The sequence below is a fragment of the Camelus ferus genome, chromosome 2 (genome assembly GCF_009834535.1).
Source record: "Camelus ferus isolate YT-003-E chromosome 2, BCGSAC_Cfer_1.0, whole genome shotgun sequence".
Lineage (NCBI taxonomy): Eukaryota > Metazoa > Chordata > Mammalia > Artiodactyla > Camelidae > Camelus > Camelus ferus.
The window spans coordinates 39,461,543-39,485,641 of NC_045697.1; the positions used below are offsets into that span (position 1 = coordinate 39,461,543).

The 24,099-nt window shown below is 36.0% G+C and overlaps 1 protein-coding gene across 1 annotated transcript in view; it reads left to right on the forward strand.

Annotated features, from left to right (window-relative positions):
* The window catches only part of FAM13A (family with sequence similarity 13 member A), a 266,497-nt gene that overhangs the window by 37,381 nt on the left and 205,017 nt on the right, over nt 1-24,099 (forward strand). The window contains 1 exon segment of the mRNA XM_032498189.1: nt 10,381-10,558. Coding sequence (XP_032354080.1) covers nt 10,381-10,558 — 178 coding nt within the window.

Sequence of the window (24,099 nt, forward strand, 5' to 3'; positions counted from 1 at the left end):
GTTTCCTGCCATCTCTTTTCATCTATTGTGTTGGATACTCAGCAGGATCCCTTCAACCTGGAAAATATTGTCTTTTGGTCTTGGAAATGTACCTGTGTTATCTTTCTTTTGTTGTTCCTTGAGATGTTTGATCGTTGTCTTTTAATTCTATTTTTTTGGGTGTGAAATTTAATCAACTTTATTTTCCAACCTTGTTTGTGTTTAAAATGGTAGCTTTCCAAGTTTAATATCCAGTATATTCATGCTCTTCCTTTTTCAAAGTATGTTGTTTTGTTTTATAGCATTCCAGTCTTACTCTTATCTTTCTGAGAGACAAATAAGGCTTTTGAGCATGGTTTTTTTTTGTTTTGTTTTCTTCTCCCTATATTCCTGTTCGTGGGATCTTTTTGTCTCTCTTTACTTAAACACATGAGGATCTTTGGCTGCTGTTATTTAAGAATGACATTTTGTATGTGGACCAGAGGGCTTGTCTACTGTACTTCACTTTAGGAGAATGAGGTAGTGGGGATAGAGGGGAATCTAGCTGTTTCATTTGGGTACACAAAATGTCAATATTTTTCTCTCCAGCTGTGGAGTCCCTCAAGACAGGAGTGGGAGGGAGGTGGGAAGTATGCTAATGGCCCCGTTATTTCTTAGCACATTTTCGCTAATCTTCACATTTTCAACTGTGTTCCTTACTCTGGCCCTTAGCTAGGTCAGATTGCAAGCATCCACTGATGCTACTCAGAGACGGCTGCTCCGCACGCTTGCCTGCCTGCCCACCTGCCTGCGCTCTCGCCTGGTTCGCCCTGGAGCGGACCGGCTTTCAAACAGTCTGTTTTCAGTCACTTCCATCCACTTCCAAATGACTTTGAAATTCCATCTCCTTCTGTCTTCTCTGCTGTTCTTTTTTTTTGCCCTGAGGTGCTGATACTTTATAAACATGATTTTACTGCCATTTTACTGGGATCTGGGGAAGAATATGTGATCAGTCTGTCTCTTTAAATGGACATTTTCCTTTGTCTTCTGCCCCACCCCCCACCCCATACTTGATTTTAAATGGAACAGAAATTTATGATAGCAGCTGTGCAAACACTATGCGAGTTAAGTGCCTGTGAATTTCACCTTATGAGCATTTGATAATTTAGACAGCAACTGTTTTTCTTAAGAAACCAGCCTAATAATGGGACCATTTTAATCAGTACAATGCCTACTTGTAAAGAAATCTAATTTAATATACTGACTTGGGCTTGAGCCTTGTGCTATTTTTCTTCATTATGTGAGGAGTTCACCAGGTAAGTTTGAATTAAGGCTGTTTTTTAACCACCTGCATTGTTTGACGTTAGCTAAGTGGTCTTGCCTTGCACATTTTAAAGTACAGTGCAGATGCTGGCTGGTTATAATACTGGTTATTATAAGTCATCACTCCCTGGATAGGATGAGCTCCATAGGAAGCGGATGATATATTTCCTTATTGAGAAGTTCCTTTACTTTTGCAAGTATTCAACCCTCGCAGATTTCTATGAGAAACAGAATCATTACATTAAACTCCAAGTTTTAGCCCTTTCTGTTTTCAGTATGTGCCTTTTAGGGTTTCTATAAGCAAGGCCAAATATATGAATTATTCAGAATTAAAAGAATTAAACAATTAATTATAATTATATTAATATATATAATTAAAGGATTGCCATCTGCATATCTGCCCAAGCTGCCAGTCACTCAGATGTGTGAAACCTCCCTGGAATACACTGGAAATGTGGTGCCAGGAAACCAAGGCGTCTACACAAAACTTGATACATTTTGATGATATTCCAGTCGATTCTGTGTCCATCCAGATCCACGTGGCAGGAGAAAACCCCATTTGTGTTTAAAATTCCCCATGATCTCTAACATTGTAGATCCTGATAACTAGGTGATCTTTTGTTTGCTGAGTACCCATAAAAATATTTTCCTCACACTGGCCTTTGACACTGTGAGACAATATTAAGTAGTGAGTGGGATGATAAATTTGAAAGAGACGCCATGGCTGAGCAAGTTATTCTGCATTAGAACAGCTAGTCTTGAGGTATGTGTGTGTGTGTGTGTGTGTGTGTGTGTGTGTGTAAATTGGCTGAAATCCTTCATCTGCTGTTGTCTTTTCAGCTGTGTTCTCTTTATCCCTTACCTTTCAAAAATTCCTCTCATTTAGTGCGATATTAAGAGGAAAAGTAGATAAACTCATCTTTAACTGAAAGTTCTCTTCTGGCTTTTTCCCATACTTGATTTGAAAGCCAACCGAATTTCCTTGTAACAGTTTTATTGAGATGTAATTTACACATCATAAAATTGACCCTTTTCAAGTGCACAATTCAATGGTTTTTAGTATATTCCCAGAGGGCAACCATACCCACTATCCGGTTTTAGAACATTTTTATCGCTCCAAAAAGAAACTCCAAGCCCATTAGCATACACTCCCCTTTTCTCCCCCACCTCCGTCTTCACTCCTCCCAGCCCTAGGCAAACACTAACCTACTTCCTGTCTATAGATTTGCCTGTTAGTGACATTTCTTATAAATGGAATCACACAGCATGTCACTTCTGTGACTTCTTTTACTTAGCTTAAGTTTCAAGGTTCATCCATGTTGGGACATGTATCAGTACTTCATCCCCCTTTTATGGCTGGTTAATATTTTATTGTATGACTGGACTACATTGTATTTATCCACTCATCCATTGATGGACATCTGGGTTGTTTTCACTTGTTGACTGTTGTGAATAATGCTGCTGTGAACATTTATGTACAAGTTCTTTTATGGACATATGTGTTAATTTCTCTTGGGTATCTACTTAGGAGTGGAATTGCTGGGTCAAATGGTGACTTTAACATTTTTAAGGAACAGTTTTTAAAAGTAACTGTACTATTTTATGTTCTCATCAGCAATGAATGGAAATTTTTATTTCTCTGCATTTTTGTCTGTGTTTTTTATTTTCATTATCCTCATGGTACAGGCAATAGAGGTTTGTAATAGAAGGAAGATTATAGGCTTGAAGAGGAAAAAGAGAGACCCAGCAGCTCAAAGGCAAAGAAGATAATATCTGTTGGGGATTTGGGGGAATTAATTGTTGTGAACTGAGTGAAATCCTCAGTAAATTCCCTATTTTTCACTAATGCTTTTATGTGAGGAGAGTCTTGTTTAGATTAAGCTGAAAGAGGAAAAGAGAGAACAGCCAACAAATGAGTTATTTTAAAAAAAAGTAAAACAACTTATATCAATAGAATCAACTCACATAAAATAAATTTTGAAAATTTGTTTAAAGAATATCCGTTTGAAGGGATGCCAAATGATGAGTTTGCTAGCCACCTGCAGCTCTACCTGAACTCTGAAGCTGTGTTCTGAACACCTGCTTTGCTGAGCCCATGGACATAATCAGCTTTTACACTGAGTCCATAAATAATCTGAAGACTTAAGGCATAAGAAGAGACACCCCAAACAGTCTTTAACTCTGGGCTTAATAGTTTAAGTCATAGGACACCGACTCAGTCCAGTCACCTCAGAGCTGAACAGTAGTGTCAGCTGAACCAGTAGTGGGGGGCAGGTAGACTATTAGTAATATAATTTCCATGGAGACAACATACCTATGTACTTTGCCCACTTAATAGAGCACTAGATTTGTGGAGAAAGACAAGTTTTATTAGCTGAGCTATTGCCAATATCGTTGAAAATTAACATCGTTGTGGGAGGTTCCCTCTCCTTTATGCTGTGATGGTTTTCCCCATTCTCCTGTGTACGGACATTGCCAGATTATAAACAGGTTCTTCACCTGTTACATGCCTGTGTCTAGTATTATCCTAGCTGTGAGCTCCCAGTTTTGATATTTAGATAGACTATTTTGTGTGTTTTTTTATATGTTTATCTGTGTCTTTGTCCCCACTGATGAGCACTTAGCACTCAGTGAATGCCCACAGAAGAGATTTGCTGACCTCGTATTTAGGTATCATCTGGAGTTAGCTTTTTGCTATAGGACTGAAATGTGTAAAGTATGACCTAAGTCTTTGTTCTCCTGGTGGCCTTTGCCTTTGCTTTTTCTCTAACGTGCAGGTTCATTCTGGGAGCGGGAGTGTCTGTGTAGATACTGGCTAATTTAGCAGTAAACACACCCCTGCATCTTGAAGAAGCTAATCACAATGATAAGATTTGTAGTTTTACCAATAACATTTTAGAATAGACTGTCATTTATTAAATTTTATTAGTCACTTTATCATCCTGCCCTTTGAGAAATTTGTTCGAGGCCTTTGAGAACTTTGTCATGGGCAAGGGTTGTGAGAGCTGTAAAAACAGAAGCTTTCCTTTTACATGGAAAACTGCCAATTCTATGAATCATAAGATGTAATTATGTACGTGAGCTGCTCGTCACTCTAAAGTGGTTCCCCTCCTGGGGAATGAAATGCAGAGGGTAAATCCTAGTGTAACCCAGGGTAGCTGGCATTTTATGATTACTTTTTCCATTCTTCTGCTAATGTATATTTAGAAAGAATTATAACTCATATTTTGATTATTACTACATATTTGATAAAACCTTTTTGTGCCCAAACATTCTTGTAGGCTTTTATTAAAATGTTGTTCCCCACATACACCCCAGGACCTTATTATAAATGAATGAAGGTTCCCACCCCCTACTATTCACTGATTTTGCTGGTTTATTTGTTGATTCAGGCAACGTTTCTTAAGTATTTACATGTCTGAGGCAGTGTGCTAGGTGCTGTGTAATAATGATATTAATAACAGCTAACTTTGTTGGAGAACACTGATCAAAATCACCTGCTCTGAGGTCAGACTGCCCACATTTGTGTTGCAGTTCGGCTCCTTGGAGGCTGTGTGAACATGGACAAGTTAGTTAATTAGTCTGTTTCAGCCTAGTCATCTCTAACTGGGGATGCATTAGATTCCTATTGCTGCTATGACAGATGACCACAAATTTAGTGGCTTAAAACATCACATACACACACTATTTCATTGCTCTGGGAGAGGTGTGTAGCTCGGCTGTTTTGTCTCCTTCAGGTCTTACAAGGTCAAAACCCCGGTGTCCATTCGCCTGGGTTTTTGCTGCCTCTAGTCTCATTCAGGTCATTGGTTTCAGTTCCATGTGGTTGTGGGGCCATGGTCCTTTGTCTCCCTGTTGGCTTATCAGCTTCTGGAGGCTGTCCACGTTCTCAGGCTTGTGACCTCTCTCCATTTTCAGAGTCAGCAGCAGCTCACAGTTCCATCGGATAGATTAGCAAATTTTCATAAACCCTTGTGTGAGGCTTCATGAGGAAATAAAAAATGACTTCAATAAATCTGGCGCCATGAAGCTAAATATTTTGGTTCTTTTAATGACTGACCTTCTCGTGGCCCTGAGAGAGATAGTCATAGAGATTAGCATTTGGCCAGTTGCTTTATTTTTTTTCTCCCTGAGGCTAAGATTGTATGTAGTCGTACAGTATAACTTTATGGCACTGAAAAGTCAAAGCACTGGGATAAATGTCCAGGTTAGAATTAGGTGCCATCCTGTGATACAGGGCCAGCCGGGCTGATTACAATCACAATCTCTTTTTAATGAGGGCAAATACTTGTTGCATGGTTCAGTATTTGTTACCTCATCTGGAACAAACGTTTTTATGGTATAATCTTCTCCAACTGCTGAACAGGTTTACCTGTAGACCACGCATAGTGTGTGCTAGTTGTTGGTTTGCATTTTAGCTTGAAAAATGGGTCGAATTTAGCTAACAATGAATGAAATCTTTCAAGAAACTTGAATAATTTGAAGTGGCGCTTTTCAGTAATGGAGAAAGTTCATTCTTGTCCTAGGAAAAGATTGATGTTAAAGAAAATGATGACTATCTCAATTATTAACCATTGTTCATCCTCAAAGTTTGCTTAAGCCTTTTGGACTGATGAATTATACATATTCTAATTTTTATTCTAGTTTAATTCTAGAAATAACTGCAAGTTTGTAACAGTTAAAATATTTCAGTACATCTGGAGAGGTGCATTTCGCTTCTGGTTCTGAGGCCTTTCTGTGGAATTTTATTCTGAGTATCCTTCCTCTCTGATCACTAAATATCCATTTTCTTATTTAAATGCTCTCTGTAATCCAGTTCCTACATAACACTCTGACCCAGCTAGTTCTGTAAATGGAATAAATTATTCCACAGTACTTTCAGATGTATTTGAGATACAGATGTCTCTTTATTCCTATACTCTTATGTCTATCTTGGTGTCTTAAAAGTGTCTTAATTGTGTATCAAACTGTTAAAACTATTCCTTGATCATTTTTTATATGCAAGGCATTGAGGGGATTTAAAAGATGTTTAAAACTCAACCTCTAACTCTGAAAGAGCTTACATTGGCCAGTTTGCGGATTTTGTTTTTAAACTTTAACTGCCTCCAAACATCCAATGCCTTCTCTTTTTATTTCCTTTTTTTAAAATTTTTTTGGTGTGGGAGGATGTTAATTAGGTTTACTTATTAATTTTTTGATGGAGGTTCTGGGGATTGAACCCAGGACCTCGTGAATGCCAAGCATGTGCTCTACCACTGAGCTATTCCCTCCCCCAAATGCATTTTCAATGAGGCCTTCTTGACAAGTCTTACTTATAATTGCAATCACCACCCCTCACCCTGGCTAGTGCTCCCAATTTCCTCTACCTCTGTTACTGTATTTATTGTTTAATGTCTCACCCACTAAAATACAAGCTCCACTAAGGCAGGGATTTCTGTTCTGTTTAGTGATGTATCCTTAGTGCTTAGAGCTGTGCCTGGCGTAGAGTAGTCACTCAGTAACTACGTGTGGAATGATTGAATGAATATTCCACGCACAAATTCTTCATATGTAAAACAAACAAGATACATTCAAATTCTATCCAGAATCTGCCCATGTGTCACCATCTCACTGCTGTCAACTTGGTCTAGGTCAACTGGCCTGTCTCTTCTGGGACTGTTTCAGTGGTCCCCCACCTATAATCTCCCTGCTTTCAACCGTGCCTCCCATAGTCTGGATTCAGTGCAACAGCCAGAGTGGTCCTTTCAAGTCTCCCCACCGCTCAAAACCCTTAATTGGTTGGAGAGTGTGGGAAACCAAGGCTTGTAAGACTGTAATGATCTGCCCTGTTCCCCCCGCCCCACTGTCTCCTGATTTCATTTCCGGCCACTCTCCCCCACCACCACTTGGCCCCAGACTTACTTAGGACCCTAGCACCTGCTGTTTCCACTGCCCAGCATGCACTTCCCGCTTTCCTTCGGCTCTGCTTCAGTTGTCCCTCAGCAGAGAGGCCTTCCTGACCTTCACAAGGTCGACACGATAAGTACCTTATTAAGAGGCTTTCTCCGACATCCCTCTTCTCCTGCTTTGTGTTTCCTCACAGCGCTGATGTTACCACTTCACATATGTCTTAGGAATTTATTATTTTCTGTCTCCTCCCAAAGAGAACGCTTAATAAAAGCATGAGGTTAGTTCGGTTCAGTGCTATATCCCTAGTTTAGTGTCCAGCACAAAGAAAGCAGGTGATAAGTATCACACATACTGTGTGGTAAGTATACATTATGAATAAATGCGCCTGAGATAGAAGCACCGCTGGCTCTTATTTATGATGTGAGACCTTGAGGGAGACATTGTCATAACCAATACAAATGCAAGAACATGAATGAAGATGGCGGTGTTTAACATATTTAGGTATCAGGAAATCTAAAAATACGTAAGCAATAATAAAGTAATTATGAACTTTGTTTCTAGAAAACATCAAAAGGGCATCTTAGGCCCATGGGCACTCACACTCCCCCACTCAGTGCTACACAGGGCATTCTTCCCCAGGCCCCCTCAAAGGGTGTGGAGCAGTTATTAATCTTACATGCAGGATGGCTGCAGGCAGGCAATAATGGTGATATTTACCAGGTATCTCTGGAAATACAGTGCAGATTGCAGATTCTCAGTATGACGGTAGCATGTAATTAATCAGGGTGAGAAGACATGTCATGCTAATAAAGGAAGGTCTTTACTGCACTGTCAAAATGCTGAAACAAAGATTCAGGGTCTAAGTTATGATTGTTTAAGGTTCAGATGTGATATGCTTCTGTCATAGCCACTGGGGTGGAGAACACTCCTGCCTTCAGGTAGTGAGGGAACCAATGACTGTCTTCCATTGGAGGAAGCAGAAATGCTTTTGGGTATAAGGAGATACATATATTTTCCCCTCATATTTACTTTTGCTTTTTGAGAACATATTTAGTGATTCTTTCATTCATGCCATTAAGGATCTCCTGTTATTTTAAGTTAGAGATTCTCTGAATGTGTCTCCCCTCCCATTTTCTGTCGGTTTTATTTCCTGGGAAAATTATTCATTGTATTTCAAAGTATTGAAAGTAAGTGACCAAAGTACTGCTTCTTTTCTAAAGATGTTAAAAATTCAGAACTGTTTTGAATATTTGTTTTATTTGATCTGGTGTCATCACACATTGCCTGCCATAGGGTTTGAGGTTTCATTTCAGAGCCAGAAGGCCAGAGGTCTGTTGGCAGGGCTGTTGGAATGCTGTTGCTTGTATCTTGAAATGCTGGGAATTAAACTACAATTTAAAAAGAGAGCACACACCCATGAAAATCCAGTCACCATAAAAAAAGAACAAGGTGAATAGAAGTCCACTTTCTCTTAGTTCAGATTTATCTATCTTTATAAAGTTATGAGAAATGGGTAGTCTTCAGTTCATTCTTAATCATGCCAAACTTAATTATTTCCATTTCTCATGTATTCTTGTTAGGCAAGATCATAGTACAGTGGAAACTTATGCTGCCATAAACAATATGCCACATGTTTTTGTGTATTATCAAAGTGTTTGAATAGAGTTTCTTTCTTTTTTAAACATAAACTAATATGAAAAGCTTCTAGAATCAAGAAATCTATTTTGCCCTAAAAATTATAGTCTATTGTATCAGATTTTTGTGATCAGTAAGAATTAATCATTCTAATCTTAAATAGAATGTTCTTCAGTACCATTCTACCAAAGATTGAAATCTGCACATTTTTGGCATTGCTATTTTTGACAGCATCACTTAGTCTAACGTTCGTAGAGGTGAAATTGGTTCATGTTAAAAGACATTTCATTAAAACCTCAGTGTGACTATAAAACCAAATTAACGAAGGTAAAGCAAAAGAAGTTATTCTGTTTTTCTAACAAATACCTAATGTAGCACGTAGTATGTGTCAGCCAGTCTGTTTTAAGTACTTTACAGCTGTCACTTCATTTAATCCTCATCACAACCCTATGGGACAGTGAACATTACCATTCACAAGTAAGGAAAGAATTTAGTGAGGAGTCCAAGGTCCCATGGGTAATAGGCGGCTGAACCAAGATTCTGACCCAGGAAGTGACTCCCGACCCTGCATTCTTACCTAGTGCCCTGCAGCCACTCAGTGGCACTTGGTGTGACTTTCTGTGTGTGTTCTGTGTTTTCACTTCCTGCAGTGGCGTACTACCCATGTATCCTGTAACTCTGTTGAATCCTCTTCCTTTGCATCATTTTTTGCCTCACTTTTCCTTTTCTTATACTCTTGACTGGCTAGAGTAGCTGGCCCTTTTTTAATTGAAGAATCCAGTGTGTGTGACATATGACTGGATTAAATTTTCATTCTCTCAAAGGATGAGTTGTCATTACTCCCCTAAAGTATTTGGTATAAAAGGTTTATATTTTCCCCTGATAGAAAGTAGTATACAAATTTACTTAAGATAGCAACTTTACTGTATTTAAATATTGACAGAACAAATCTTTGAGAATTGAAGGAAACTTTTTAAACATCTGCCTGTAAATTTTGGCACATTGTTGGATATTTTTGATTTTATACAAGATTACTAGGCTTTTGTACAAGGCACATATCAAATCTTAACTCTGTGACGTGGGAGATTAAAAAAGCGATGTAAAAATTTAGTTTTCCTTCGATCTCCTTTGTGCACAGATTGCTGATGACTAAGTTTGGTGTCGATCATCATGACCCAGGAAGGTCTCGTGTATCAAATTTTATTCAACCAAGAGATTCTTGTTTTTAACAAACTTGAAGAGAAAAATCAAATGGACGATTCCACTATGGACAAATACCCAACCATTATCTTAATTTGTGACAAGAAAACACAAAATTGAAATACAGACCTATTTTATGCACCAAATAAAAAGCTTGTGATTTTCAAATGCCTTGAATACATGAGTAATTCTTCAACGTTAAAGAAGTCAAACATACGAGATCAATGAAAAGCACAAATGCCTCTTTTTAAGGCATATCTCAGTTTGTGGGAATAATTTTCTGAGTTCAGTGTTAGAATGTGTTGTACCCGTGTGCCTTTGTTATGGTTGCTGTAAAATGTGCCTGAGAACATTTTTTGTTCTTTTTCTTTCCAGATGACAGAAACGATGCTCAGGAGAGTAGCTTAAGAGACTTAATAAAAGAGCTGCCAGACACCCACTACTGCCTCCTCAAGTACCTTTGCCAATTCTTGACAAAAGTAGCCAAGCACCATGTGCAGAACCGCATGAATGTTCACAATCTCGCCACTGTATTTGGGCCAAATTGCTTTCAGTAAGTTAGTGACGTTTTGCTGTTTCTATAATCACATACCCCTTTTCCTTTACAGCTGCCTGAAATCACTGGGATATAGAAGCTGATATATATTTCAGACTGAAAAATCAACCAGGTTATGTCAGAGAAGTTCCATCTTGGTTTTGGGCATTTTAGCCTTTTTTTCATCCTAATTTTGAGGACAGGAGATGAGCCTTTTTGTGAAACCATAATTTGTAATGTTTCAAACAACCTTATTTAAAATTCTGGAAATGAGTTTTGCTTCCACTAAAAAGGATATTTAAAAAATTTAATCTTAAACACTGATGAGCAAAAAGGGAAAGGAGTCTGATGTAGTGTGTAATTTTTTAATAGCAATAAAGTTTAGATCATTGCTAATAAATAGAAAATGATAAGCAGAATATATCAGTGAGAGAAAAATGTAACCTCAACTACACTTGATTTATTTTCTAGGAATAACTAGACTAGAAATAAACTAGTCTCCTATGTGGGGCTGTATCACAGTCACTTTTGTAAAGCTTTATATTTTCTCTGCTATTCCTTAAAGCTATTTAATTGTTGATATGTGAACATGACCTTGCAAACCAGAGACTCTGCTTTTAAGTCTCCTGTTAACACCTCTGATATCAAATATGTTCCTTCTGCTTATAAGGAGAGAGAAAGAAAGAACACTCACACATTAAAAGCTCTCAGAAATTCTCAGCAATTTTTTTTTTAATTGTATATCTGCTTATCCACTCCATTAATCTACAGACTCATTCAGCTGCCTGGAACTAATAATGTTACAGTCCTCAGAACGACTCTAAATATACACCCTGGCTTAGACTGTAGTGACTGCAGCGTTCCGGGACACACGCGCAGCCCGCGGTAGAGAGAAGTTCTACCCCGAGTAACTCTCGCCCTGGTAACCTTAGAGATTTACATTTTAAATAATGTCATTGCATAGGCTATGCTGGGGTCTTGGGTCTCAAATACAGGCTCCACTGACACCTTATTCCCCAGCTCTCTGGTAGTAAAAAGACTGTAATTGTTCTTTTTACACCTGTCTGCCAAGTAAGCCTTGAGTTACCTACATGTAAGAAATAAAGGTAAGTAGAAGACAATTCAGTAATTTTGAAACCCTAGATTCTAGAAGAGGTGAAAATGAGTTTGCAAATAGAAACTTACATAATAACATAAGGATCCATACCTCATTGCTGACTTTTGTTGGGTTGGGCTTGGTCTAGAATTTCTGGTAACCTGCTTCAATTAGTCCATTAAGATATCAAATAAGAAATGGGTTTTTATTATATGCTCTATTAATTAGTTTAGCTTTTCAAAAAATTTTATTGTGGTAAAATAAAGTTTACCATTTTTAGTATGCAGTTCAATGGCATTAAGTACCTTCACATTGTTGCGATCTACTAATTGATGTGTATTTCTAAACTTAGGGATGTAGAAGTCACTGCTAGGTACTTTTCTCACTGAAATAGAATAGTACTTATAATAGGTGGTGTTGATTGAGCACTTACTACATACTCATTTATCTGATTGATTTAAAAGAGGCAGGGGTGGTTTATTTTGAACTTGAAGTTCCCCTATTTAGTCAAGAAAAAATTAGATAATCCATTCCTGTGACCACAGCTAGGTCAGTGACCACAGTTAGTCCATAAATGTTGTAAAGACCATCAGTAGAAAGCCTGCCATTTAAGGACAATTCTCTTACCACTGAACCGCTGAAAGACAAAGGAAATACTTTCCTCCATAACTTAGGTGAATACACTGTATGGTCAGTAGATGAGGAAGATTTTTTCCTAATAAGGGGAAATCCTCATGAAATAATATTAATTTTTTAAAGGCTGTAAGTTTTATATACAAAATGATATTGGCTATGAAATATCCAATCATAGAAATAGAAGGAAATACACCAGTAATATATGATTGGTGTTCCAGGTGACTCTTAATTAATGGGTTTTCAACATGTACTTCCAGTTAGGGGTTATTAAATTTAGATGATTGGGTTATATTATTGTTATAAAATATTCAAACAATACAGAGGTATATAGACTAAAAATACCCACCATTAGTTCCCCCCATTCTAACCTCTCCTCCCTAGAGATAAAAATCAGTAACCAGTAGGTATGTGTCCTTCTTTTTGAACACAGCCATAAATCTATTTTAAATATAAATGGGATCAAGATGCAAGTGAAGCTTGATTGTTTTTATGGTTTTGTTTTATTAGAACTTTTAATGTCAAAATATTTATCTTTTTCTTTTAACTATTAAATAGTGTGGATTTGCTCTAACTTAAGTACCCCTCAATTGATGAGCACTGAGGTTGCTGTCAATTTTTTGATATTAACACAAAGGTGCAGTGAACTTCCTGACTCTTGATGTACATCTGTCTTACTGCTTTATGGGGGTTCCTTAGGTCTTCTCAAAAATAATGTTTTGTCTCTTATAAAGATTACAAACATTTTCTCCTGTTGTTTACCTTTTAGCTTTATTTATGGTGCTTTATTAAATTTTGTTAATTTTAATTTACTTAATGTGTCAATTCTTCCTCTTTCTGTTTATGGAGATTCAGGTCTTACTAATATTTCTTAATAATGTTGTCTTCCTTAGCAATAATACCATAAAGGTATTATTACACATATTTTTTCTTTTGTCATATTTATAGCTTTTTTATGATTAGCTTTTTACTTTATCTAGAGTTTGTTTTTGTATATGTCACATATGGATGCAGTTTGGTTTTTCTTCAAGCAGATATCTAATTGTTACCAAATCACTCATTGCATACTACATCTTCCTTCTAGTTTACCATGCCAACTCTTACCACATATTAACTCCCACATGTACATGAATTTGTTTCTGGTGTTTGTATGCCTCCTTCCTGTTCTCTTCGGTTTTTCTGTTACATTTTCTCTTTCAGAGGAATTTTGGAGTCTCCGTGGTCAGTAGGTACCTCATTGTGGCTTTGTTGCACTTCCCTGGTGACTAAAGACATTGAGTGTCTTTTCCTGTGCTTATTGGCCATTTGTATATCTTTGGAAAAAATGTCTATTCAGATCCTCTGCCCATTTTTAATTGAATTATTTGTCTTTGTTATTGAGTTTTAAGAGTGCTTTAAATATTTAGGATCAGGTTTAGGATTTCCATATATTTTTTCCTATTCTGTGAGTTACTTTTTCATTTTCTTGATTGTGTCCTTTCAAGCACAAAATTTTTAATTTTGATAAAATCCAGTATATTTTTTCTTTTGTCAGTTACTATGTTGGTGTTGTATCTAAGAAGGTTTTGCATAACCCATGAAGATTTTTTTAAAAAGAGCTTTATTATTTTAACTCTTACATTTAAGTCTCTGGAGTTAATTTTTGTGTGGTGTAAGGAAAGAGTCCAGCTCTGCTCCTTTGCGTGTGGATGTCCAATTGTTCTAGTACCGTTTGTTGAAAATACTATTTTTCCCCATTGAATTGTCTTAGCACTCCTGTCAAAAATCAGTTAACTGTATTTTTAGGGTTTATTTCTGGACTCTCAGTTTCATTGCTTTGATCTATTGTATGTGTGTCCTTTTGGCATTACCACACTGTCATGATTCCTGTGGCTTTTTAGTAAATTTTGAAATCAAAGTGTCCGTCTTTCAACTTTGCTCTTCTTTTTCAAGATGTCAGATCATCTTGTAAATTTCTGCAAAAAGAGCCAGTTGGTATTTTGACAGGAATTCTGTTGAATCTGTAGATCAGTTTGAAGAGTACTGCCAGCTTAACAGTATTCAGTCTTCCAATCTATGAACATGGGATGTCTTTCTGTTTACTTATATCTTCTTTAATTTCTTTCAAAACTGTTTTATAATATTCCAAGTACAAGTTTCATATTTCTTTTGTTAAATCTATTCTTAAGTGTATATTCTTTTGGATGGCATTCTGAATCTGTTTTCTTAATTTTATTTTCAGATTGCTCATGACTGTTGCTAACATAGTTTTAATTTGCATTTATTTTATTATAAATGAAGTTGAGCATCTTTACTTACGTTTAAGGGCCATTTGTGTATCTTTCTCTCTATGTGTTTGTGTCTTTTGTTCATTTTCCTGTCAGGCCCTCAGGGTTGTTTTTTCCCCTCTAGTTGGGTATTTATTTATTTATGGTCTCTTTTTTTCCCCTAGTATAAACACAGTTAAAACTCTAATTTCCTCTCTATCATTTTGTCATATCACTTTGAATATTATTGTATCTCTTCTTGTCATAGGGCTGGATTGTTCAGGTTCTAAACCCTGAAGCTGAGGGTTCAGGCAGAGTTTTATTGGGTAGTGCTTTTTAGAACCACACCTGTAAGGAGTTGAGGGAAGTAGAATTAGGCAGAAGCTGAACTGCTATACAGTTGTAACAAAGGCCTCACTCAGTCCCTGGGTTACTTAGAAGTTGGAATGGCCTGTGAGGGATATCCTAAATTGAGTCAAGGAGGTTGGTCCATTTACCTCATCTCCATCAGTCATTGGAGGGGAGCTGTGCCTGCATCATTCAGGGAGGTGATGTAATCTTAGGGGAGGGACTCAGCTATGAGCCATAAGTAGGCAACACTCTGAGCACCTGAGTAATGACTGCTTCTAGTGTGAAGGGGCATATGAGAGTAGCACCCCACAGAGGCCACTACATTTGTATAATAATGTTATAATAATGTTTTTATAATATACTGTGGTACAGTAATATTTTTCTATGAAAAATTTGGCAAAATTTAGACTGTAAGTTATCTATATATATAAAATATGATTTTTTAAAGAAACCACTAATATTGCAGTTTCTAAGACAAAGTGATAAAAGTACAAGAATATTATTCTTAGAGATTAGCAAGAATTGCTTTCCCCAAGTTTTGATTATCATTAAAATGGGTACTGGATTTTCAGTGGCTTGGATAACATGGGATAATAAAAGAAAGTTATTTTAGTCCATGTCTGCTATTTGGTAGGTTTGACCCTCTGCATTATTTATTTTTCTGTTAAGTTTTCTGTAAAATGGGACCTACAGAGTTTGCTCTGATGCTTAATTAAGCAAGACCATTAGAGAAGTCCTGGTGCATAGTAGACAGCTGGTAAAGTGGTGTTGGAACACATAGACGTTTAACTGAACAGCACTTACAGTTGTGTTAAGGGAAAGATCAGGTTTCGTACTTTTTCCCCATTATACCACTTACTGAAGTGAGTTCCTTAGAAACATGAAATGGGAACCATGATTCTTCTTACCTAAGTTATCTAGTTTTCACTTTCTTCTTAGATATATTATGATCATCTTACAGTGTTGAGCATGATTTTTAATATTTAAAGAAAATGTTTTTCTTATCCAATAAAACTTCTAAATACAAATCAACTTATTCATCTTAGTACTTGTATCAGACACGCATCTTATGACCTCAGATTGCCTTGGCACTGCCCACCTCCTAGGTAATCTGCCACCAGGGATTAACCTTTCACCTGTCCTTGGGGAGTGCTGGATCCTTCTCCTTGGCTGCTGCCTTGCAGCTGGGCCAACCAGCCACCTGCCCAGCGCTTCCCCCATCACTTTTGGGCCATGGACTAGAATCTGAATTCCTGACGGGCTGCCAGAGGGGCCAGATAAGGTAACCTGGAAGCCCAGCACAGTTCTGTCCCTCTGAGTGAACCGTAGCAATGGGAAACAGGAGCTAGGAGGAAACGAGGTAGAGCCCTTCTTTCACCCTCCCATGGAGAACCTAGGTTCCTCATAAACAGCAACTCCACTGTAAATGTTTTACTTCCCCAATATTATTATATGACTCCTTTGAATGTGATATTTCCTTTGAGAAAAGGTATTTGAAGCTGGGAATAATATTAGGAAAACCTAAACATTTGCATTTCTGTTAGTTAATTTTTAAACAATTTGTTAACTAGACATTGGTGAAGAGACTAAAGACCCCCTAATGATTCTTTAGCTGAGATTTGTTTTTTGGTTGTTTATTAGTATTCTTTACACTTTGCATTAAACCCATTGTATACACTTAGTTTCCATCATTTAATAACATCAAAAATAAGAGAATTTAATCTCCAGTAATTAAAACAAATCTGCCAGTTACTACTGATGAGTAAGCCATTTTGATCAAATTCTGTTTCATCTCCACTTCCTTTGCCTTTGGTCTATAGATCTATAAATTAATCCTATCCCTTGAAACAAATGTTTCATTGTTAATAAGGCAATCAGTAATATTATAGATATTTCTGAAGCTTAAAGAGATAAATCAGTTTTACATTTTGAATGATAAGGCCTGCCACGTGTGCTTCTTTCTGAGATGTTACATTTTTGCTTAGTGACAGTATAAAAGCCGTTTTAAAGCTGCTATTGGTGTCCTTCAAATCTTGCAGAAAAATAACACACTAAGTTAATGGTACCAAGTCACTAAGTCATAACCTGTGGTTCTGTGATGTATGTGTGTGTAATTAGGTATTTGGACATCATCAGTTAATATTAGATGAGATCAGCTAAATTTGTAGTCATAAACAGGATGTGTAACCAGATAAGCCTACAATGTTGCCATCATCTTATCTGCTAACTGCTGCTAAGCAGCTTTGTTTGGTTTGCAGCCCAAATGTTACTTTTGGAAAATTAGTCATTTGGATTGAAAAATGTAGATGGTTGATCTTTTTAAAGATTAAGGCCAAGCCCTAGTCTCACATATTCATGTGTTTATAACCTGTGAGCATCTGTTTATAAAATGCAAGTTGTTCATTTAATTTTTAGCACGCTTGTATATATTATCATCATCCTCTATAAACACGTCTTTGGTAATTAAAGAATGGGTGATTAGAAAGTTTGGTCTTTTTCTCTGCTGAAACCTGTACGAGCCCTTTCCTGTGGTTACTTCATTGCCTGTACTCCTATGTTATCAATCCCCCATCACTTCTAATTATGGTAATTGACTTTCCAGTTGCGTTTTTTATTGTTTTCAAAATAGGTATAAGGTTTTTTTAATTATAAAAATAACATGTTAATTGTAAAAAAAAATTTTTTTATACCAAAAAACCGCAAGTATAAGGATGAAAATGAGACTTATCCATAATTCTACAGCCAGATTCAGTCACTGTTCATACTTTGGTTTATGTGCTTCCATGTTCTTTTCTCTGCATGCTCACATGTATATTTCTATTTGTTTGAGTAAAGATGGGGTAGTAAAATAATACCACTTTATAACTTTTATTTAAAAACTTAATGTCATCTACCATGGCATTTTTCCCATGCTTATAAATATAATTCTGCATCTTCATTTCTAATGACCGCATAGTGTTCCGATCTTCTGATCAATATCCTTTACTTAAGCAATCCCTATAAATGGCATTCTACAATTTTTTTTCTCAGCGGTAATAGTAATAGATAATATTTATTGAGTGCTTACTAAGTTCCTGGTAATGTACTAGGTGCTCTTCATCTATTTGCTTATTTTATCCTTAAAACCCTATGAGGCAAATACTATTATTATCTCTCCTTTACCCATGAAGAAACTGAAGCACGGAAGATTTAACTTGCTGAAGGTCACATGGCTTGGGAGAAGTTAGCATCAGGAGTCTGCATCCAGACAGCCTGGCTCCTCGGCTCCAAGCTCTTAGTCACCACTCTGTAACTGTTTCTCTATAAACAGCATCACAGAGACTATTCTTGAACGTACATTTTTCACACTTCACTAATTATTTTCTTTGGCTGTACTTTTAGAAGTAGGCCTGCCTAGTCAAAGACTATTTGTATTATCAAAATTTTTGTTCATTGAAAGGTTGGACCAGTTCATACTGTAAGCAGCAATCTCTGAACGTGTCCTCTCTCCCACACCTTCTCCGGTACTGATGTTATTACTCTTTTTCATATTTGCCAATATAAGTGAATATTATTTCTTTCAGAAAATTTTGGGTTTTGTGAGATTTAACATATTTAAAAGCTTATTTTCCCATGTAGTTTTTCTTTTGTAAATGACCTTTTTGCTTTTTCAGTTTTTCTAAACTGGTGGGAATTTTTTTTTTTTTTTTTTTTTTTGGTAATTGGTTTGAAAAACTTCCTTTTTGTAGTACAACTATTAATCTATTTTTGTATATTAGAAATACTCCCTGCAGCTTGTAATTCAAATTTGAACCTCATAATTCTTTTCACCACAAAGAAGTTTAAGATTTTTATTAATCCCACGTTTTAGTTTGTGTTATTTTGGGTTTCATGTTATCCATAAAAGGCCTACCTCAAGGTTAGCAGAATATTTACTTACATTGTCTTCAATGTTTTTGCAGTTTCATATTTTTATATTTAAATCTTGAATATACGTGGATATTAGAAAAGACCTGATATGGGATTTACATTTTGCAGGATACTTGTAATTTTTTAAATATTACTGAATTCTTGTGAAATTTACTTGCAGTAAGGTACAATTTAAGAATGTAATTTTTCACTGAAATAATTAGCCTGCTAACCAAACAACATCTAAAGAGTAATTCACGCTTTGCCAAGTGATTCAAAATGTCACTTTTGTTATTTCTAGTTCAAAGTTTTAAGCACCTTTGGCCTTCTCCGAGCTTTCTTCTGTGCTAATGAATCTGCTTCTCGGGTACTAGTGTCATGCCCTCTGTATTTTAACGTCATGAGTGATATTCTTCACTTAATTCTTCTTTTTCAGGATTTTACTGAATAACTATGAGCATATATTCTGAAAGAAGTTCAGAATATTTTTATAGATTTAAAAATTCCCGTTGAATTTCAGGTTTAATCAGATTAGTTGAAATATTTAATGTTGAGTCATTCGTTTAGTTCAGCTTTTACTTATGTATTTTTTCTAAAATTGTAGAAGCTTGAAAAAAAAGTTGTAAAATATACAGTAAAAATCATGTACTAATCCTAGATAATACTCAGAAATACTAACTTTAAATGTTTTAGCTATTTTCTTCTAGCTTTTTTCCATGTGTATATTCCTTTATAAAATTTTATCAGTTTGATATTTTACATACCTTTTTAATCCTACTTTTTTTGTTACAAAACATTAAGTTATAAATGTTTCCCATGTCATTTAAATAGTTTGTTTTTTATTTGCTTATAGCAAAGATCTTTTACACAGAAGATGACAGACTTGTATATATTGGATTCTGTGTGTATACAAAAAGTATATTCTTCAGTCATCTTTTTTCATGGTGAATCTGTAAGCATAATTGGTACTCTTATACTTTTATGGATAAAAAGCTGAAGTGTACAAGGTGTCAGTTTTTAGGATTACAGAGCTAAAATAGAACTGATAGCATTTATTTTGGTCTTTTCCAATTTAAACTCTAAACTAGGCAGGAGAATAATCAATTGGTTTTCAGAAAGGAAAAAAAATCAACATTGGCGCAGAGAGATTTGTACATTGTCATTGTCCCTTGATCACATGAATAGAAATACAGGTTGAACCATATAAAACTTCCAGTTTTCTAGTTCAAAATGGCCAAATATTGCAATTACATGTACTCTAATATCAAGCTCTAGTTTATTACTATTCCTTTTATTGTCAGCTGAAAACACGAGTTTGAAACACATAGGAAAACAGATACACATATTGAAAGTGATACTACAAATTCTACACTAGACGTTCACTTATTTTTTTCCCGGACTCATGATGGTTCATAATTTTATATGACCCATACATAGTGTTCCTCTCGATATTTTGTGTGAAAGTAAAGTTTATAACTCTGGTTAGTGGTAATAATGATGTGGTAAGCCTTGATATTTTTTAAAACAAAAATAATTAGACCTTGGTCTCACTCAAGAGATGGTAATAGACTAACCTGAAACCTGCAAGTGGTTGCAAAAATAGAAATAGATTGCTTATTTGTAGTATTTGAGGTAAGCAACTGATAGTATTGAAAAACGTTCAGGATAATAAACATTTTTTTCTTATGTGAAATAAGGATTTACTTTTACATTGCAAGGGGCAGAGGTTTTTTTTCTGTAGTACTCTTAGGTAGGTACATTTTAGGTCAGTGCTGATGTGAGAAAGGATGAAGGAGATGGTTTGCAGGGTTTTTTACCCCATCAGTGTGATGCAATGTTTTTAAAATGTGTGACCCCTTCTCTGGACTATACTTCTTTGGAGAATAACCAGCCTTAGGAGTTGAACATTACTGATTGTGGCCAGAGTAAAAAATTTCTCATCCTTTTAAAAACAATCCCTTGAGTGCTTCGGTCTCGGTGGAAATGCAATGATTAAGCAGTAATATCTGCCTGACAGTTAATGATCAGCTGGGAAAATATATGGTCCAGGGTAAATCCACGGTCCTTAAAGTCAGCTGGTTATTTATGGAAGAGAAATGTCCAGCCAGAAGTAATCAACGCTACTCTGCTAAATACTGCTTTAAAAAATGAAATTGCATGTTTCCCTTCAAACGTACTTTCAAAGGACTTCTACATTCATGACCTTGTTTATTCCTTATCTGGGTCTTAAGAAGAGAGAAGGCCAGTTGATTTTGTTTCACAAGAGTTAATGAGGCTCCATTGGGTGGTTGGTGGCTAGGTGTCAATGATTGGCTTCAAGTTATGTAACTTGTAGGCAGGAAGACAAAGAAGAGGATGTCCTTCCCACTCCTGGCCTGCTGTGTTTTCCACTACATCACATGTTGTCTCAGCTATAGATGCCGTTAGTAACTGCACTGTATTTCATCTCACCAGTCATGGGTTATTTGTGAGATTTTTTAATAACCTTCATTGGATCGTTTGCCTTGATGTGACCCATATGTGTATAGTCAGTCAGTTTTTAAATGTAACTTTAAAATTGAAGAAAGCATTTAGAATAAATATTCTTTCTTTTGAGGAAGAAAAAGCAAATGCAAAATCTGATAATTTTGCTTTCTCATTTTTCATACCTCTAAAAGAAAATTCAAGTGAAAGCAAGATCAGTTGACTAACGCAATGGCTGCTGTCTGTAAGACTTCAGGTGAAAGCTAGTGCCATGTGTCTTGTTCATGAGTAATTTTGAGAATGACTTTTCAACTTTCAGCATCAAGATCCAGTAATGACAAGAGGTAAATTTAGGTATACATGAAAAAATATATAAATATATATATTGAGGCATGTTTCCTAGCTGTTGACAAAATCCAGTGACAGATTTATATTCTCAGCATTGTATGTGGGCAGATGTACATACACTCAGGTAATAATCTTCAGAGTTAGTATCTTATACACCATCCTATCTGCCTTCCACATAGGTGGTTTCTTTTATTTTCTTCTAGTCTTGGAGGAGTAGAATTTACTAACAGGCTTTGTGACTTTAAGAAACTAGATGGTATATGAATTTCTTTTCAGCATTAAGATTTTGTTGTGAAATTTTACTTTTCTGTAGTTTTTATTTTATTTTTTGAGTACGTACTATGTGCCAGAAGAGAGGTGTGCCAGCCATTGGCCAGACAACATGGTCCGTACCCTCAGGGAGCTCATACTCTCTGGGGGAAGAGGGAGACTCCTTAAGTAATTACTGAATTACGGTTGTACATGTTGCAGTGGGGTTTATAATAGAGATCCTGATCATGTGAATATATTAGTGTGTATGCCAGAGAAATGGCTTGTGATTCATTCAAACTTAGCTGACTCAGAGTTCCACCTCCCTTTTAATGAATGTACTTGGCATCCCACAAGTTCACTTCATCTCTTCTTTGGCTGATTTTGATAACTTATTAACTAGTTTTCCTTTTTTGCTCTCACCCATTTCAGTCCAAATCCGCACTGTCCCTAGATTGCCTATTTAAAATATAAATGAGATCATCTCTCACTTGCTTCCAAGACTTTTAATCAAGGATATTTCTCTTCTCCATCATGACATTCAGAGTCTTTTATTGACTTGGTCCGTAATTTCTTGTGTAGCCTCACTTCTTCTACTACTTCCCAAGAGCTATCCATAAGGTACCGAGAGATAGACAACTGTAATTAGATGAGAGGAATATCTGGATGAGCTAGAGTTTAGGAGTCAGTTCTTTCCAGTTTATTGCATCAAGACAAAATGAACGAACTCTCCAAGAATGGTGGCATCCTGGGAAATGTCTATAGATAAGTGATGAGAAGAACCAGTTGGAGAGATCAGAGGAATATAAGCTAGTGTAGCATCACCAAAGCCAAAGAAAATGGAATTTGAAGGAAGAATGAACTGCAGAGAGGGATGAAGGAGAAGAGAACTGAGAAAAGTATCCTGGATTTGGAGATATAGAGATTATTTGAATCATTAATTGCAGACACATAATGACACTTTATACTGTTTCCAAAAGAACATTCTTCTGAATAACACTTATTAAGAGAATATTATGAAAAGCATAATGTTACATGGGAAAAATTAACTCTACCTCTGGGATTAGGAGAAAACTCTCTGTTTCTAGAATGAGTATTCACTTTAAGAGGTATTAATATAAATTGTGGCTGACTCAATTTTTAAACTTGAAGTTCTCAACTTTTTACCATCACATACAGTCTTTGTTAAATTTGTCATGCCTCTAAATTTTCTGTTGGAGAACTAAAGGGAGAAAATGCAAGTAGGTTTGTTTTCTGGTTTATGCTCTCAAAGTAGAATGTAAATGATGGAGAACTTAATTTTTGGTGAATTCTTTAGAATCTGTGATTGAAGAACATGTTAGATATATATATACACATACATACACACACAGAGTTGATTGGAATATTTTTGTGTTAGATTGGGCTCAGGAAGAAAGCTAAATCACTTTGGTTTTTAAAGATTTAACTATTACAATTAGAAATAATAGAAACTCCATAATTAAAGACTAATAGACTATTTAAAGGCAGACTGGCCATATGATATCTTGTTCTCCTTGATGTGGCTAACAAGCAAAAATTTGTCCCCCTAATGAACCTAGAGAATTCCCTTGATGGGTCGTGGGAATTATTTTGTGATAAATCAAGATATAATAAGACAGTGTCACATGTTTTGTATAATTTTATATAAAAAGGCAATATAGCCAGACTGTCTGGGTTTAAACTTGGCTTCATTATTTTCTAAAAGTAGGATTTTGGACAAGTTATTTAACCTCTCATTTCTTCACTTACAGAGCAGGGATAATAATATTAGCTATCTTACATAGTGGTTGTCAGTAGTTATGAGTATATATGTATGGATGTATATATATAAATATATATTAGTACAGACCTTTAAATAGTATCTACGAAGCTTAGAATAGCTCCTGGAACTTACTAATATCATATGTACTGACAGTTGAGTGATTTTCTAGAAAAGCAGATTCTTTTCAGTTTGTAAATTTCCCCATCACAAGGCTTCAAGTCAGTTGAGAGTGTTGTAACAGCAAATTTGTCCTTGAAAGAGGAAACAAGCATATGTCTTAGAATAGAGATGTCTAGGGACATGTAAAAGGTTAGGCACTGTTATTCCCTAGATACAATTATGATATTCATTTCTTATGATACTTATTTTTTTATATAAACCAATATAATTTCCATGTGCATGGATTAATTTAGGGAATTAATCTTGCTTGTGGGTGTGCTTTTAAATCTACACGGCAGATAGTCCTTGCATTTACTTCAGTGTATTGCTTTTCTAGACCTTT